Raw genomic sequence first — 15,706 nt, 5'->3', positions numbered from 1 at the left:
ATTTTTTATTTTTTTGTTAAGGAGGGAAAAGGGAATTCATCTGACCCCACAAGGTGTAGGGGGGGGGGCTGCCATCCCTCTTTCCTGGTCCCTTATTTTAGTTTGTGCCTGACTTCTAAGGAGGTATAACTAACACAGACAGACAGGTCCCCCAATAAAACTGGAATACACAGTTTGAATGAACCCTCACCCTCGTCTTAGCAAGGATGCAGTTCCGGGCGCCGGCCAGGTGAATTTTTCCGGCCCTTAGCCCGGGCATGCAGAGCCGGACCTGACAAGCACGGCGGTGCTCAGCAGTCTCCCGACTCCTGCCTGCTCCATACTCAGCAGCCCCCAGCTGTTTTCCGTAGCTGGGGGCCGCCGCTAATAGCCAGCAAGCGGCGATCACCGCAGCTGGCTATAAGCCCTTTCGATCACCTTGACAGCGGCGTCTAAAGGGACGTGTGAATGCTCCCTGGTGGTCCAGTGGAGTAGATCAACCCCCCCATCCCCCCCCCCCCGCAGCGTGATCGCGAGTGGGCGATCCATTATAGAAGTAGCCGGACGGCTTACCTCTGTTCCCTGCTCCCCGTGGCTCTGTCATTGATAGAGCCTGGCTGGACTAGGCTCTATGAATGGATCACAGAGCACACAGAGAAATGGAGTTCAATAGAACTCTATTGATCTGTATGAGGAATCTAATGATTCCTCCTAAAAGTCTAATAAAAAGTGTAAAAAAAAAAATTTTAATAAAAGTTTAAAAGACACACAAACCCCTTCCATGTTAAAAGTTCAAATAACCCCCTTTTCCTATATAAAAACATGTAAACATAATAAAATTAAACATATTTAGTATCGCTGCGTGCGTAATTGTACAACCTATTAAAATATAACATTATGTATCCCGTACGGAAAATGACGTAAATGTAAAAAAAAAAATACCAAACCACAGAATTGCAATTTTTATAATATCCCAGGGAAAAAAAAGGAGTTAAAAAGCGAATAAAAAGTCAGATCAATACCAAAATGGTATCAATACAAAAACAGATTATGGCCCACAAAATGAGCCCTCATACAGCCTGGTATGCGGGGGAAAAAAAAGCTACAGGTGTCAAAAGATGGCAATTACAAATTTTTTTTTAAAGTTCAGAATTTTTTTTAAATTAGTAAAACATGACGCAAAGTAGGCAAATCTGGTATTGCTGTATTCAGGCCGGCCTGAAGAATCAAAATAACATGTTGGCTCAACCACAAGGTAACTGGCATAGAAAAGAAAACCACCAAATTTGCTAAATTATGTTTTACTATTTCAATTTCATTTCACCGATTATATATTTATTTTTTTTTTGGATCAGAGAATATGTTATTGAAAAATTAAAAGGTATCATTATAGTAGTTCGTTATGGCTATAATAGGGCCAGGAGGAAAAAACGAGAGTGTAAAAGCGAAAATTGGCCCGGACAAGTAGATTTTGCTCTGTTTTAGTTCAGTGGACAAGTAGTTTTTTTATTACATTTCCACACCCCTGCTTATATTATACACAAATACAATTATAATACACATGTATGATTCCATAATCAGGCCTTGGGCCTGACAACACCACATACCCCAATCTGCCTGTGGATGAGATCCTTAGCAACGTTGGCTCTATCCATCATGGAGAACGACCACAGAGATCACAATGTCAAAGCCTGAAACTGTACCACTGCCATAATCCTGCAAGATAATAAAAAAGTTTTTTCAATCAAAACAAATGGCTTAGACATCAAAGTGTGGATAGCTATATTGTATTAATGTACAGACTGAGGGATTACTTAAAGGGTAACTCTCATTAAAACATTTTTTGCTATTGCACTCCTTATGGTAAATAAAAAATATTTCTAATATACTTTGGTTTAAAAAAATGAAGTTTTCTATGTTTTATTTGTGCTTAAAAAAGCTCAACAGCACATTTTCCCCCATCTCATACACAGACTTTGGACAAAAGTCCAAACACAGAAAGTGCAGTCTGGAGTGCTGGGGTGGGGGGTGTCCAACCTCATCCAAGCATAGCTCCTCACACTTTACTGCCATATGCTGATGGTTGGATAACCCTTTAGATCGTCACTGACAAAGTTGACAGTGGTGTCTAAAGGTGCCTTTATCCCGTCCCTGGTTGTCTAGTGGGGTGGATCGCCTCCCCCCCCCCACCCCCACGCAGCGCAATCGTGGGGGAGGGCGATCCACTGCTGAGAAAGCCTGAGGGCTCCTGCGCCTCTGCCGGCTCCTGCGCTCAGAATAATAAAGCCTGGCTGGGCCAGGCTTTATTAATCGAGCGCAGAGCACATGGAACCACATTGATCTGTATGAGGAATCAAATGATTCCTCCTAAAAGTCCCCTAAGGGGACTAAAAAAGTGTAAAAAAAAAAATAAATAAATAAATGTTTTAAAAAAAAGTTTAAAAACACACACATTAACCCCTTCCTTAAAAGTTTAACTCACCCCCCTTTACCCAAATTCCATATAAAAAATATATAAACATAATAAAAATAATTACGGTATGTGGTATCGCCGCGTGTGTAAATGTCCAAACTATAAAAATATGTCATTAATTAAACTGCACGATCAATGGCATACACCCAAAAAAAATTATAAGTCAAAAACTGCACATTTTTAGTCACTTTTTATACCATAAAAAGTTTTTTTAATAAAAAGCAATCAAAAAGTCCGATCAAAACAAAAAATGGTACTGATAAAAACTTCAGATCACGGCGCAAAAAAATGTGCCCTCATACTGCCCCATACAAAAAAAAATTAAAAAGTTAGAGGACAATTTTAAATGTATTCATTTTATACATATGGACCTATAGAATAAAGATAGTGTAATTTTTACCGAAAAAATGTACTGTGTAGAAACGAAACCCCCCCCCAATTTTTAAAAATTGCGTTGTTTCTTCAATTTTGTCGTACAATGATTTTTTTCCCCTTTTCGATGTAGATTTTTGGGTAAAATGACTGATGTCATTACAAAGTAGAATTGGTGGCGCAAAAAAAAAAAAAGGCCTCATATGTTTTTTTGTTTTTTTTTAGGTGCAACATTGAAAGGGTTATGATTTTTAAAAGGTAAGGAGGAAAAAAAGTGCAAAAACAGAAAAAATCTTGGTCCTTAACCCCTTAACAACGAGCTCTGTAAATGTACATCCTGGTAACGTGGTACTTAACGCACCAGGACGTACATTTACGTCCTAAGCATAACCGCGGGCATCGGAGCGATGCCCGGATCATGCGCGGCAGGTCCCAGCTGTTGATCGCAGCCAGGGACCCGCCGGTAATGGCGGACATCCGCGATCCCGCGGATGTCCGCCATTATCCCCTCAGATGCCGTGATCAATACAGATCACGGCATCTGCAGCATCGCGGTCACTTAATTGGACGATCGGATCGCCCGCAGCGCTGCCGTGGCGATCCGATAATCCAGCACGGCAGCCAGAGGTCCCCTCACCTGCCTCCGCTGCCTTCCGGGAGTCTTCTGCTCTGATCTTCCTTCCTGCAGACCAAAGCAGAAGATGACTGATAGCACTGAACAGGATTAGTAATACCCATTAGAGTAGGGAAATGGCCCGCAGAGCGTTTTCGGCGGAGGAGGCATATGCCATAATTGCCTCTGACACCGAGAGCGGCTCAGAGGACGATGAAGACCCCACCTTCCTTATTTCATCGTCCTCCTCATCATCTAGTTCTGATGATGAGCCACCAAGGCGGCGGAGACACCGCCGTGCGGCGCCGCAAACCTCCTCTGTCCTTGACCCTGTGCCCCATGCTAGTATGAGTCCCCCTGGCGCTCATACTAGTGAAGCCCCCCTGCCAAGGTCACCGGTACCTCGTACCGGAGAACTTGTCTAGGCTGAGCCAGCGGACCACGAGCCCGTGATTCCTGAGTTTGTTGGCGACTCAGGAATCAAGATTAACATCGCCGGGTTCACTGAAAAGGACTTTTTCGGTCATTTTTTCAGTGACAACTTTGTTAATCTAATGGTTACACAGACAAATCTGTATGCCCAACAGTTCGTCGCCGCTAACCCGGGCTCACTTTTAGCTAGACTCGGCGGCTGGACTCCAGTCGATGCAGCCGAAATGAGGACCTTTTGGGGCCTTGCGCTGCATATGGGTCTAGTTAAAAAACCCAGTGTCAGGCAATATTGGAGTGGGGACATTTTCTACCAGACTCCGCTCTACAATATGGCCATGACACGTCCCCGGTTCAAGGCCATTCGGAGATGTTTGCATTATGCTGATAATGCGGCATGTCCCCGCCAAACTGATCCTGCGTATGACCGCCAGTATAAAATCAGGCCGGTCATCTATCACTTCGGGGCCAGATTTTGGGAGGCCTATGTCCATGGAACGGAGGTCACTATTGATGAGTCTCTCATCAGCTTGAAGGGGAGACTTAGCTTCCGGCAATACATCCCTACCAAGCGAGCGCGGTATGGCGTGAAGATGTATAAACTTTGCGAGAGTACCTCCTGGTACACTTGCAAGTTTATGGTGTATGAGGTACGAGATTCCTGCATTGAACCCCCAGATTGTTACCCCACTGCGGGTAAATCGTTTGGGGCCTTTTGCACCCATTGCTAGATAAAGGTTACCACCTTTACGTGGATAACTTTTATACTAGTATTCCTCTCTTCACATCCCTCGCCATCAGATCCACGGTCGCTTGTGGGACAGTCCGGAAGAATCAAAGAGGGCTTCCTTCCTATCCCCTGCAGACTCCTGTCCCCCGTGCCTTTTCCCATGAGAACCTGTTGTTGGTCCGGTATAAGGACAAGAGGGATGTGCTTATGCTCCCCACTATTCATGGGAACGGTAGCACCCCTGTCCCTGTGCGAGGTACCGTGGGACCGGTCCTCAAGCCCGATTGTATTCTGGACTACAATCGGTATATGGGGGGAGTTGATCTTTCTGATCAAGTTCTTAAGCCATATAACGCCATGCGAAAAACAAAAAAGTTGCGGTCTACATGGTACAGGTTGCCATGTACAACGCTTTTGTACTGTACAAGTACGCTGGCAACACAGGGACATACCTGCAGTTCCAAGAGGAAGTTCTAAAGGCCCTCACCTATGGTGACCGCCAAAGAGTGGGTGAGAGCACCTCTGGAATTATGGGCGCCCAGATCATCCCTAGCCAACACTTTCCAGGTGTGATCCCCCACACTGGAAAGAAGGGACGATCTCAGAAGAAATGCAGAGTGTGTCGCAAGAGGGGGATTCGGAAGGACACCACCACTCAATGCGACACTTGCCCCAATCATCCGGGCCTCTGCATAGGCTGCTTCAGGGAGTATCACACTTCCATGGAGTACAAAATTTTCCATCCTTTGCCCTAATTTTCATTCCCCAAAATTCGACTCCAATGTACCAGTCCAGAGTACATTGTCTTCCAAATTTTATACCAACCCCCCCCCCCCCCCCCCCAAAAAAAAAAAAAAAAACATCTTTTTCCCAATACCCCCAATATCTTTTTTATTTCTTCCCCGTAAAAAATGGGTCATGGGACACAGAGTCAACAGCATTGGAGGTTTGTAGTTGCCTCAAATGCGCGACGCTCTATCCCCACCTGAGAGGGTTGCGCATTTGAGGTAACATTTGAGGTAACCCCTTCCCAGAATGATGATTCAGAGTATAAGGTTTAGGGTGGGCATCATTTTTACTTTTGGCTGTACTCTGGGTCATCATTCTGGGAAAATAATTGGTATATCAGTACTAAAATTGCAATTTTCTTCCCCCCATAGTACACTTCATCCATTCCTGGAAAATAAATGAAGGGAACACCCGTCTGTTCCAAATCTCCACTTCACCCTATCTATACACCTTCCCTAGGGGGTGTAGTTTGTAATAGGTTCACATGTAGGTGTTCCTTTCTTGTATTTTCCTCTGAATGTATGTAACTGTTATGTCCGTAACAAACATCCGCCTCAAATGCGAAGAGTTCTCGCTGAGCTCTGTCGTATTTCCAGGTGACAATTCAAGAGTCACATGTTAGTTGTTTCCAGAAAAATGAAGCAGAGCATAGGTTGAAAATTGCAATTTTCAAAAGCTACCCTTCATCCATTCCTGGAAAATAAATTTAGGAAACACCTGTGCGTTCAAAATGTCCTCTTTACCCCTATAACCATTCCCCAGGGTGGGTACTTTCTGTAATGGTGTCACATGTGGGCGTTTCATTTTTGTATTTTCCTCAGAATGTATGTAACCGTCAGCTACTGATCTGCTATAGGCCACAAATACAAAGTGACCTCTATGACTTCTGAGCCTTGTTGTGCGCCCGCCCAGCACGTTACCCCATATGTGGATGTATTTTCATAGTCAGGGGAAAAAGCCCTCCAAAATTTTTAAACACAATTCCTCATATTACCCCTTGTGAAAGTGTTAAAAATTGGGTAACCCCAGCATTTTACTGTAAAGAAATCAAATTTTTCAATTTATGGCCCACTTTTCAAAAAAACCTGTGAGGTGTTATTTCCCACTGTACCCCTTGTTACGTTCATTGGGGGGTGTAGTTTCTAAAATGGTGTCACAAGTGGTTTTTTTTTTTTTTTTGCTGTTGGGGGCTTTATAAATGCACATGACCCCCGACTTCAATTTCAACAAAATTTTCACTACTTCTATTCTGAGCATTGTAGTGCGTCCACAGAGCAATTTACATCCACATATGGGGTATTTTTTTTTCTCAGACAAAATAGTTCTACAAATTTTGGGGGCCTTTTGCCCTATTGACCAATGTGAAAATGAAACGTTTGGGGTAACACTATCAATATAGTGCAAAAAAAATCTAATTTTTCACTTTTATGGCCCACTGTTCAAAAAACCTGTGAGGTGTAAGTACTCACTGTAACACTGTTACGTTCCCCAAGGGGTCTAGTTTCCAAAATGGTATGCCATGTGTTTTTTTTTTTTTGCTGTCCTGGCACCATAGGGGCTTCCTAAATGCGGCATGCCCCCAGAGCAAAATTTGCTTCCAAAAAGCCAAATGTGACTCCTTCTCTTCTGAGACCTGTAGTGCGCCAGCAGAGCACTTTTCCCCCCATATGGGGTGTTTTCTAAATCGGGAGAAATTGGGCTTCAAATTTTGTGGGGTATTTTCTGCTTTAACCCTTTGTAAAAATGTCAAATTTTTGAGAAACCAAGCATTTTTAGGTAAAAAAAATATATATTTTTTTACATATGCAAAAGTCGTGAAACCCCTGTGGGGTATTAAGGTTCACTTTACCCCTTGTTACGTTCCCCAAGGGGTCTAGTTTCCAAAATGGTATGCCATGTGTTTTTTTTTTGCTGTCCTGGCACCATAGGGGCTTCCTAAATGCGGCATGCCCCCAGAGCAAAATTTGCTTCCAAAAGCCAAATGTGACTACTCCTCTTCTGACACCTGTAGTGCGCCAGCAGAGCACTTTTCACCCCCATATGGTTTTTTTTCTGAATCGGGAGGAATTGGGCTTCAAATTTTGGGGGGTATTGTCTGCCATTACCCTTTTTAAAAATGTAAAATTTTTGGGAAGACAAGCATTTTAGGTTAAAAAAAAAAAAAAAATTTCTCATTTGCAAAAGTCATGAAACACCTGTGGGGTATTAAGGCTCACTTTATCCCTTGTTACATTCCCCGAGGATTCTAGTTTCCAAAATGGTATGCCATGTGTTTTTTTTGTTTGTTTTTTGCGGTTTTGACACCCTAGGGGCTTCCTAAAGGTGACATGTTCCCCAAAAACCATTTCAGAAAAATGTTCTCTCCAAAATCCCCTTGTCGCTCCTTCCCTTCTGAGCCCTCTACTGCGCCGCCGAACAATTTACATAGACATATGAGGTATGTGCTTACTCGAGAGAAATTGGGCTACAAATATAAGTATACATTTTCTCCTTTTACCCCTTGCAAAAATTCAAAAATTGGGTCTACAAGAACATGCGAGTGTAAAAAATTAAGATTTTGAATTTTCTCCTTCACTTTGCTGCTATTCCTGTGAAACACCTAAAGGGTTAAAATGCTGACTGAATGTCATTTTGAATACTTTGGGGGGGGTTGTAGTTTTTATAATGGGGTCATTTGTGGGGTATTTCTAATATGAAGACCCTTCAAATCCACTTCAAACCTGAACTGGTCCCTGAAAAATAGTGAGTTTGAAAATTTTGTGAACAATTGCTGCTGAACTTTGAAGCCCTCTGGTGTCTTCCAAAAGTAAAAACACATCAATTTTATGATGCAAACATGAAGTAGACATATTGTATATGTGATCCCAAAAAAATATATATTTTGAATATCAAATTTCCTTACAAGCAGAGAGCTTCAAAGTTAGAAAAATGCTAAATTTTCATTTTTTTAATCAAATTTGAGGATTTTTCACCAGGAAAGGATGCAAGTTACCATAAAATTTTACCACTATGTTAAAGTAGAATATGTCACGAAAAAACAATCTCGGAATCAGAATGATAACTAAAAGCATTCCAGAGTTATTAATGTTTAAAGTGACAGTGGTCAGAATTGCAAAAGAGGGGAAAAAGGGCTCAGTCCTTAAGGGGTTAAGGACTTAGAAAATATTACTTCTTTATCACAACCAACCTATGGACAGGGGTGGCACTATTTCTATAAGAAAGCAGCCATGCTCTTCTAATCCGGTACAACCCCTTTAATTTAGATATGCCTTATAAGTCTGACATCAGTGACACATGGGCAGGCTATGTCCCCAAGCCTCTTTACTGGTGACAGACTAACTGCCACAAACCGAATAAGGGTATGTTCACACTGAGGAACTGGAAGTGGATTGAAGAGGAATAATTTAAGTCAGGAAAATGTAAATTTTTGCCATTTTCTCTCTTCCGCAGAATTGGCACAGAATTCACATGTGGAATTCTGCGCGGAAATGAAGAGGATTGGAGGAAGAGAAGGAAATGCTGTGGGAGGGGAAATTCCCCTTTTTAAAATTCCATGTGAAACTCATTTCCTCAGGAAGAAAAAAATTCAATTGACTTCAATGGGCTTTTAGCCACAGATTTCACCTGAAGAATGAACAGAATTCAGCATTCTGCTAATGGAAATTCCTCAGTGTGAACAGGGTAGCGGAAAGTCCTTTAAAGTCAATGGATGAATTGGAGCGGAATAAGCGAGCGGAATTACTGGAGTAAATTCCTCTCCAATTCTTAGTGTGAACATACCCTAATGGAGCCCCAGCACGGTGCCACGCATTGGCATAAATGGCAAATACTATTTCAGGTAAAGCCATGCTGATTTCAGGATCGATAAAAGGTATTTTCACACTGAGGAATGTTCCTACATCTGAACTAAGCAGCAAAATCCTAGTGAAACCAATGGGCGGCTGTTAGCAGATTCCGCGCGAAAAATCCTTGTATGGGTGTAAAATCTGTAGGGTGAAATTACAGCAGATTTTAGCTGTGCATAGATGCCGGAATACAACTAGGTGCTTACTAAAGGGCCACTCCAGGGAACTAGAGATATCCCCTGCAGGATAGTGACTAAAGTGTATGATCAAGGGGGGGGGGATCCAACCGCTGGGACCCCCCGCCCTAGGAGTAGGGTTACCACCTGGCTGGTATTTTACCGGCACAGACGGTATTTTGGCCACACTGCCAAAAACATCGGCAATGCAAAGGCCGTTATTTATCCAACTAGTCATCCGGAATGTTGCACCATATGCTATACCAATATTTCCCAACCAGAGAGCCTCCAGCTGATGCAAAACTACAACTCCCAGCATGCCCGGACAGCCAACGGCTGTCCGGGCATGCTGGGAGTTGTAGTTTTGCAACAGCTGGAGGCACACCTTGTTAGGAAACACTAATCTATTTTATATACTACTATACAGTCGACATGCTGGGAGTTGTAGTTTCCACTTGGAGCAGCTTCTGAGCCACAGGCTGTATCAACTAAAAACTACAGATTGGGGTGCAGAAAAACAAGCCCTCGTACAGGCCCATCTAGTGAGAAATAGGGGTCAGAATAGGACAAAATTTCCCTCGCATGTGTATCCTGTGATGTCACGCATACATATATAATTATGCAAATTAGCATGGCCGGTATTTTTTGGGCAAGAAAGGTGGCAACACTTCCTAGGAGACAAGCAGGGGTGATGTGCTGCTCTGCCCAACATGTGGATAGGGGGAGAAGTCTAGTTGCATGGAATACCCCTTTAAGCTGATGGGGGGGGTCACTACTCCCTGGTTCTAGGCATCAGAGGCGTTTTACAGGTCTTCTCTCACATCTTTTCAATATGCCACTATCATTTCTGGTACAAAACCACAAAAACATAATAACCATGTTGATGAGAAAACATAGATTTCAGCACATCTGTCACTCATTCCTGCACATTCTGCTGGATTTGGCTGCTGCAGTAGGTGGCTGACTGTGGGCTGCCATGACAGGAATGCATAGCTGTCAGGGAGAATGAACAGCAATGGTGGGATAAGGGACGATTTCCAGTCATACAAGTATATTAGGAAACAGTAAGGCAATCTCCTCCTGTGTGGAGCACTGTGAGACCTCAATGTGAAGCCCCGGCAGGGCATGCAGAGGGTGCGGGGCTCCGTGGGCCCCTGCCAGGTGTCCCTCACGTAACTTTTATAACAAGCTACTGCAGGTGAATGCACAATGCATGTAAACACGAAGTATGAACAGCCGGCACCATACAGGACAAAGCTTATATCCACATGCACACACATAAGTTTCTGCAGCGTTATTTCCAGTAAGGACTACGTGCATACCTCACTTACAAGAGCCCAGCCTCTCAGCACCACATACTCAGGCTAAATACCTATGGAAGACAGATACCGCAAACGGTATGCCCGGCTCCCCAGCGAACAGGCCCCTGACAGCCCAGTTACCCGTGTTTACCTCTCCGGGTGGCTCTCAGAACAAGCACCCACCAGCTACGTATTCACCGTACAGGGAACATCAAGTCTAAGGCCTACGCCACGTAAACTGCGCACATGGACGTTCAGGAATACGCCAAGGCTTACTAACGTAATACCACGGCTCCCTGGCAACGTGAAGAGGAAAAGGAAAGGTCATGTAAACCAATAGAAGGCGTAGCTTTTAGACTGACGGCTCATGGAACCAATAAGGGAGGTAGGGCAGATCAGCTGTTATGTTAGGTTGGCTTGAAGAATCAGCGCTTGCGCATTTACGCCCCGCGCAAAGCGTCTTGGAAGTTGTAGTTTATACTAAGAGACAGTGACCTTTATGGAGCAACATTGTTTTGGTGGTATGCCAGTGCGTGTGGGATGTTAGCTGGCGGAACTTTTGCGTTGATGTTATAGGATATGCTGACAGCTTTTCCTGTGTCGTGTGTGAATAGATGTATGTAGGAATACTTCTCATGGCCGCCTTTGGATTTCAGTCACTTCCTATGACCTGCCAGCTCAACAGCAACCTAAGGCTGTAGACATTGTGATACCCTCACTGACACTCAGAAGAAAATAAGGTTAAGTGATACCTGTGTAGAGCATAAGTGGTACAGTTGTTCCTAGCAACCAACCAGGTCACTTAAAAAAAATCAAAAAGTCCTCTGAAACATGAAGCAATGTGGTAGCTATGGGCAACTGCACCTCCTTTCCTCTACAAGTTTTGAAAAATCTCCATGCACTGTATTAATTGCATATTTTAACCCCTTAAAAGAGTAGTATAGTGAAAATTGTCTTTATTCTATTGTGCCCAGGCAGCAAAAAAAAAAAAAAAAAACATTAAAGGGGTTCTCCACTGGCCTGCATTCGGGACTAAATGTTCCAAACTACGTTTTTGCGTTGTGGGGGTCAGCCACGCCGCTTGTGGCATCACAGGCACGCCCCTCAATGCAAGTCTATGTGAAGGGGTGTGACGGTTGAGACTTGCATTGAGGCGGCGTGGTCGACCCCCACAGCGCGAAAACAGCGTTCAGAACATTTAGTTCCGAACGCTAGCCAGTGGAGTACCCCTTTAACTCACCTTCCGCCGTTCCCCCATAGCGCCGCTATAGCTCTTCGATCCTCCGGTCTGACCTTCTTCCATGTGCAAGAATCAGCACACTGCTGACAGCGTATCGCCAGCCACTGCGATGGCCCGCCTCGGCCGGCGATAGGCTGAGGGCAGTGTCATGTAAGGAGCCCGGGCAGCAGGGAGAAGGCGGGGCCCAGGCTCCTTACATGACACTGTGCTCAGCCCATCACTGGCCAAAGTGGGACACTGCTACGGTCAGCGATCTGTGCACACGGAAGAAGGCAGAAGATCGGACTGGAGGGTCGAAGAGCTATAGTGGTGGAACGGTGGAAGGTAAGTTAATGTTTGTTTGCTTTTCGCAGACTGGGCACAATAGAATGAAGACAATTTTCACTATACTACATCTTTAAAGGGGTACTCCACTGAAAACATTTTATCCCCTATCCAAAGGATAGGGGATAAGATGTCTAATCGCGGAGGTCCCGCTGCTGGGGACCCCCGCGATTTCCACTGCGGCACCCCTGTCATTCAGTGCACAGTGCAAACTCTGCTCCGTGCCTGATGACTGGCGAACACAGCTGCCACGCCTCCTCCATTTATGTTTATGGGAGGAGGCGTGGCAACTTTGTACTACGCTGACACGTCCCCTCACATAGACATGAATGGAGGGGGCATGGCGTTACGTTAAGAACACGGAAGCTCCGAGCTTCCGTGTTCCAGACTCCGACACTGCCGGCCCGGAGATCGCGGGGGTCCCCAGTGGCGGGCCCCCTGCGATCAGACATCTTATCCCCTATCCTTTGAACAGGGGATAAATGTTTTCAGCAGAGTACCCCTTTAAGAACATGGCCCATTTTGGCATTGAGGACACTTTTCAATTCTCATTTTTGCGTTACATTTTTTTTCTTCTTGCCTTTAACCTCTTAAGGACGCAGGGTTTTTCTGTTTTTGCACTTTCGTTTTTTCCTCATCACATCACCTTCTAAACATCAAAACGCTTTCAACTTTGCACATACAGACCCATGTGAGGGCGTATTTTTTGCACCACCAATTGTACTTTATTTTTCCATATACAGGGATATATGAGGGCCCATTTTTTGCGCCATGATCTGAAGTTTTTATCGGTACCATTTTTGTTTTTGATCAGTTTTTATAAATTTTTTTAGGGTATACAAAGTGACAAAATATATGCAATTATGGACTTTGGAATTTTTTCGGACATTAATGCCCGTGGCAATACCACATATGTTTATTTTTATCATGGTTACATATTTTTTATATGGAATTTGGGAAAAGGGGGGTGATTCAAACTTTTAATATGGAAGGGGTTAATGGGTGTTGTTTTTTTTTTTTTTTTACTTTTATTGAACTTTTTTTTATTACACGTTTAGTCCCCTTAGGGGACTTTTAGGAGGAATTTGTAGATTCCTCATACAGGTCAATGTGGTTCCATATAACCACATTGATCTGTGTGCTCTGCATTCGATTGATAAAGCCTGGTCCTGCCAGGCTTTATCATTGTCAGAGCCGCAGCAGCAACAGGACATGAGGTAAGCCCTCCGGCTACCTCAGCAGTGGATCGCCCAGGGATGGTTTAAATACCCCTTTAGACGCCGCATGTCGGCTATTAACGCTGGCCCCAAGCTACAGGAATCAGCTGGGGGGGCCGGCCGGTATGGCGTGGGCTTGATTAAACTGAAGCCTATTTAAGTACATACACATGGTTACATACACTGTTATAAAAGGCGGTGTGCAGAGCAACACCTCTGTGCTTTTATTTTCCATCCTCTCTGGCAGACAGGGTTTAGGCTTCAACAGCAAGCCCTGTCCAAATCTTGCACAGGTGCCATTGCATTGTAACACAGGCATGGCAAGCAAGTGAAGCCAATGTTAAACTTGTTCCACTCACCATGCATGCACTGCCTGTGGTAGGGGAAGAGAGCTCACTCCGATCTGTCATCTTTGTGGCGAACTCGCAGTGTGTCACAGAGGCTGATGTTTGTCAACCTCTCTGCGTCACAATGCAAGATAACAGTGCCTGCTGATCACTGAACGAGAGGACAAGGAATAAAGCGCTGAGGCACATAAAAAGGCATTTGTTTAGGGAAATAACCACATGGACAGCATATAACAGGTTCCACAAAGAAACGTGCCCCAGCCAGAGACGCCAAAAGGTGCTTTTTAATTTTAGGAAAGGTGCAAGTAGGCACAAAAATGCATTGTCCGAAGTATACAGATTTTTCTGAATAAAACTATGTGGTGACTGGGGTGTTGCAATGGTGAATGAAGGGTCTCGTGGTATTAACCCTTAGTTGTCATGACGCCAGGGTGCGGTTTGCTTAATAGTAATGTTCCTGCTGCCAACCGGCCCACAAACGGCAGGGATAATAAACGGAATGTCCATAGCAGATTTTATGAAGTAACCGGAAAACTTTACTTTAACTGATATGCAACAGTCTTTACAATTATGCAGTCTTTTGGAGAGAACCGGGATGCAGGTTCCTCACAGGTTTTGCTTGGACTTGAAATAATGAGCTTAAGCAGGCTACTGTGCTACGAATTATAAGATTTTAGCTGGTAGTAGTCACACAGGATTTGATAGGTTGAGCTTGATAACTCACGGTTTTAGTGGCTGCTGGTTATTTAAGGCTTTGGCCTAGATGAATTGAATGAAGTTATGCTGATTGTGCTTGCTTGATAGTTCAGCAGGAAGAGAGATAATTTACACACTACAGCCCTTTATATAATAGAGGGCTGGACTAAGCTCATTGGTCAGCAAACCTGTAAGTCCTGAACCAAGTGAACTCTGGGTACATCACATGACCCAGGATGGTCCTTAAACAATTATGCATCACAACTGTACATCACATGACCCGGGAAAGGTCCTATACATTTATATTTCCTATACATTAACCAATATATCCACACAATTTATATGAGGCGACCAGGGGCAAGCCCTGCAGGAGAGGCCTATAGAAATGGAGGGACTCTGGCTAAGGGGACTTTAGACAGGGACAGGACCAGGTCCTGTACCAGGACACCACAACTACAAATGCAATCTTGTCTCTGTGGTGACCAATGTGACTGTAAGACAGCAGCACCTGAAAGACCTTATTGTTTCTACATTTCCTCTAAAGCTATCAATGCGGAGGCCAAGAGGCACCAGGAGGCGCCGGGGAGCGCCGGGAGGTAAGTCAAGTTTGGTTTTTAAATGCTAGCATTCTGTGCAAGATTATATATATATATATATATATATATATATATATATATATATATATATAAAAAAAAGTTATATCCCAGAGTACTCCTTTAATATTAACTTTAAAGGAGCATTCCGGAATCAGGAAATTGTATTTGAATAAGGCTATCACTCAAAGATATATAACTTACTAGTATAGTGTTATCACATATTGTACTGCTTCAGCCTGCTTTTGCTTGATTCCATCTGACAGGATGTTCTGTAGTCCTTTCATTTTCAGTGTGGCTTGCCTCCAGCTTCCAAGCTCTCCCTCTCCCCCAATACAGTGCATAATCCCCTAATGTCTCAGGAGGCTTGGCTGGATCTTGTCTCTGAGCTTTAGCCCCACCTCTGATTGATGTCACCACCCCTGACCAGCCTAGATCACCATTACACACATACATTGAGGGAAAATAAGGTGTGTTTACATAATGCTGCCTTGTGTTGAGTAATGCCACTGGCAGAGGAGTAGACCAGGATTGAATAGCAGGTACTGCAAACCTCGCTGATTATGAGATAGTCTGCTGTGA

General features: G+C 44.0%; 1 protein-coding gene across 4 annotated transcripts in view; it reads right to left on the bottom strand.

The window, feature by feature from the left end:
* The window catches only part of WDTC1 (WD and tetratricopeptide repeats 1), a 77,983-nt gene extending 66,899 nt beyond the window's left edge, over positions 1 to 11,084 (bottom strand). The window contains exons 1-2 of one of the 4 annotated variants that reach the window (XM_056557390.1): positions 10,859 to 11,084; positions 1,587 to 1,695 (exon numbers count right to left, since the gene is read on the bottom strand). In XM_056557390.1, coding sequence (XP_056413365.1) covers positions 1,587 to 1,637 — 51 coding nt within the window. In that variant the 5' untranslated portion in view covers positions 1,638 to 1,695; positions 10,859 to 11,084. Of the gene's footprint in view, positions 1 to 1,586; positions 1,696 to 10,728 lie in introns of all 4 variants that reach the window. The other 3 variants (XM_056557387.1, XM_056557389.1, XM_056557388.1) reach the window with 3 other exon arrangements.
* Between the last annotated feature and the right edge of the window lie 4,622 nt (positions 11,085 to 15,706).

The sequence above is a fragment of the Hyla sarda genome, chromosome 2 (assembly GCF_029499605.1).
Source record: "Hyla sarda isolate aHylSar1 chromosome 2, aHylSar1.hap1, whole genome shotgun sequence".
Taxonomy (NCBI): Eukaryota; Metazoa; Chordata; class Amphibia; order Anura; family Hylidae; genus Hyla; species Hyla sarda.
This window is presented reverse-complemented; position numbering and strand designations above follow the sequence as displayed.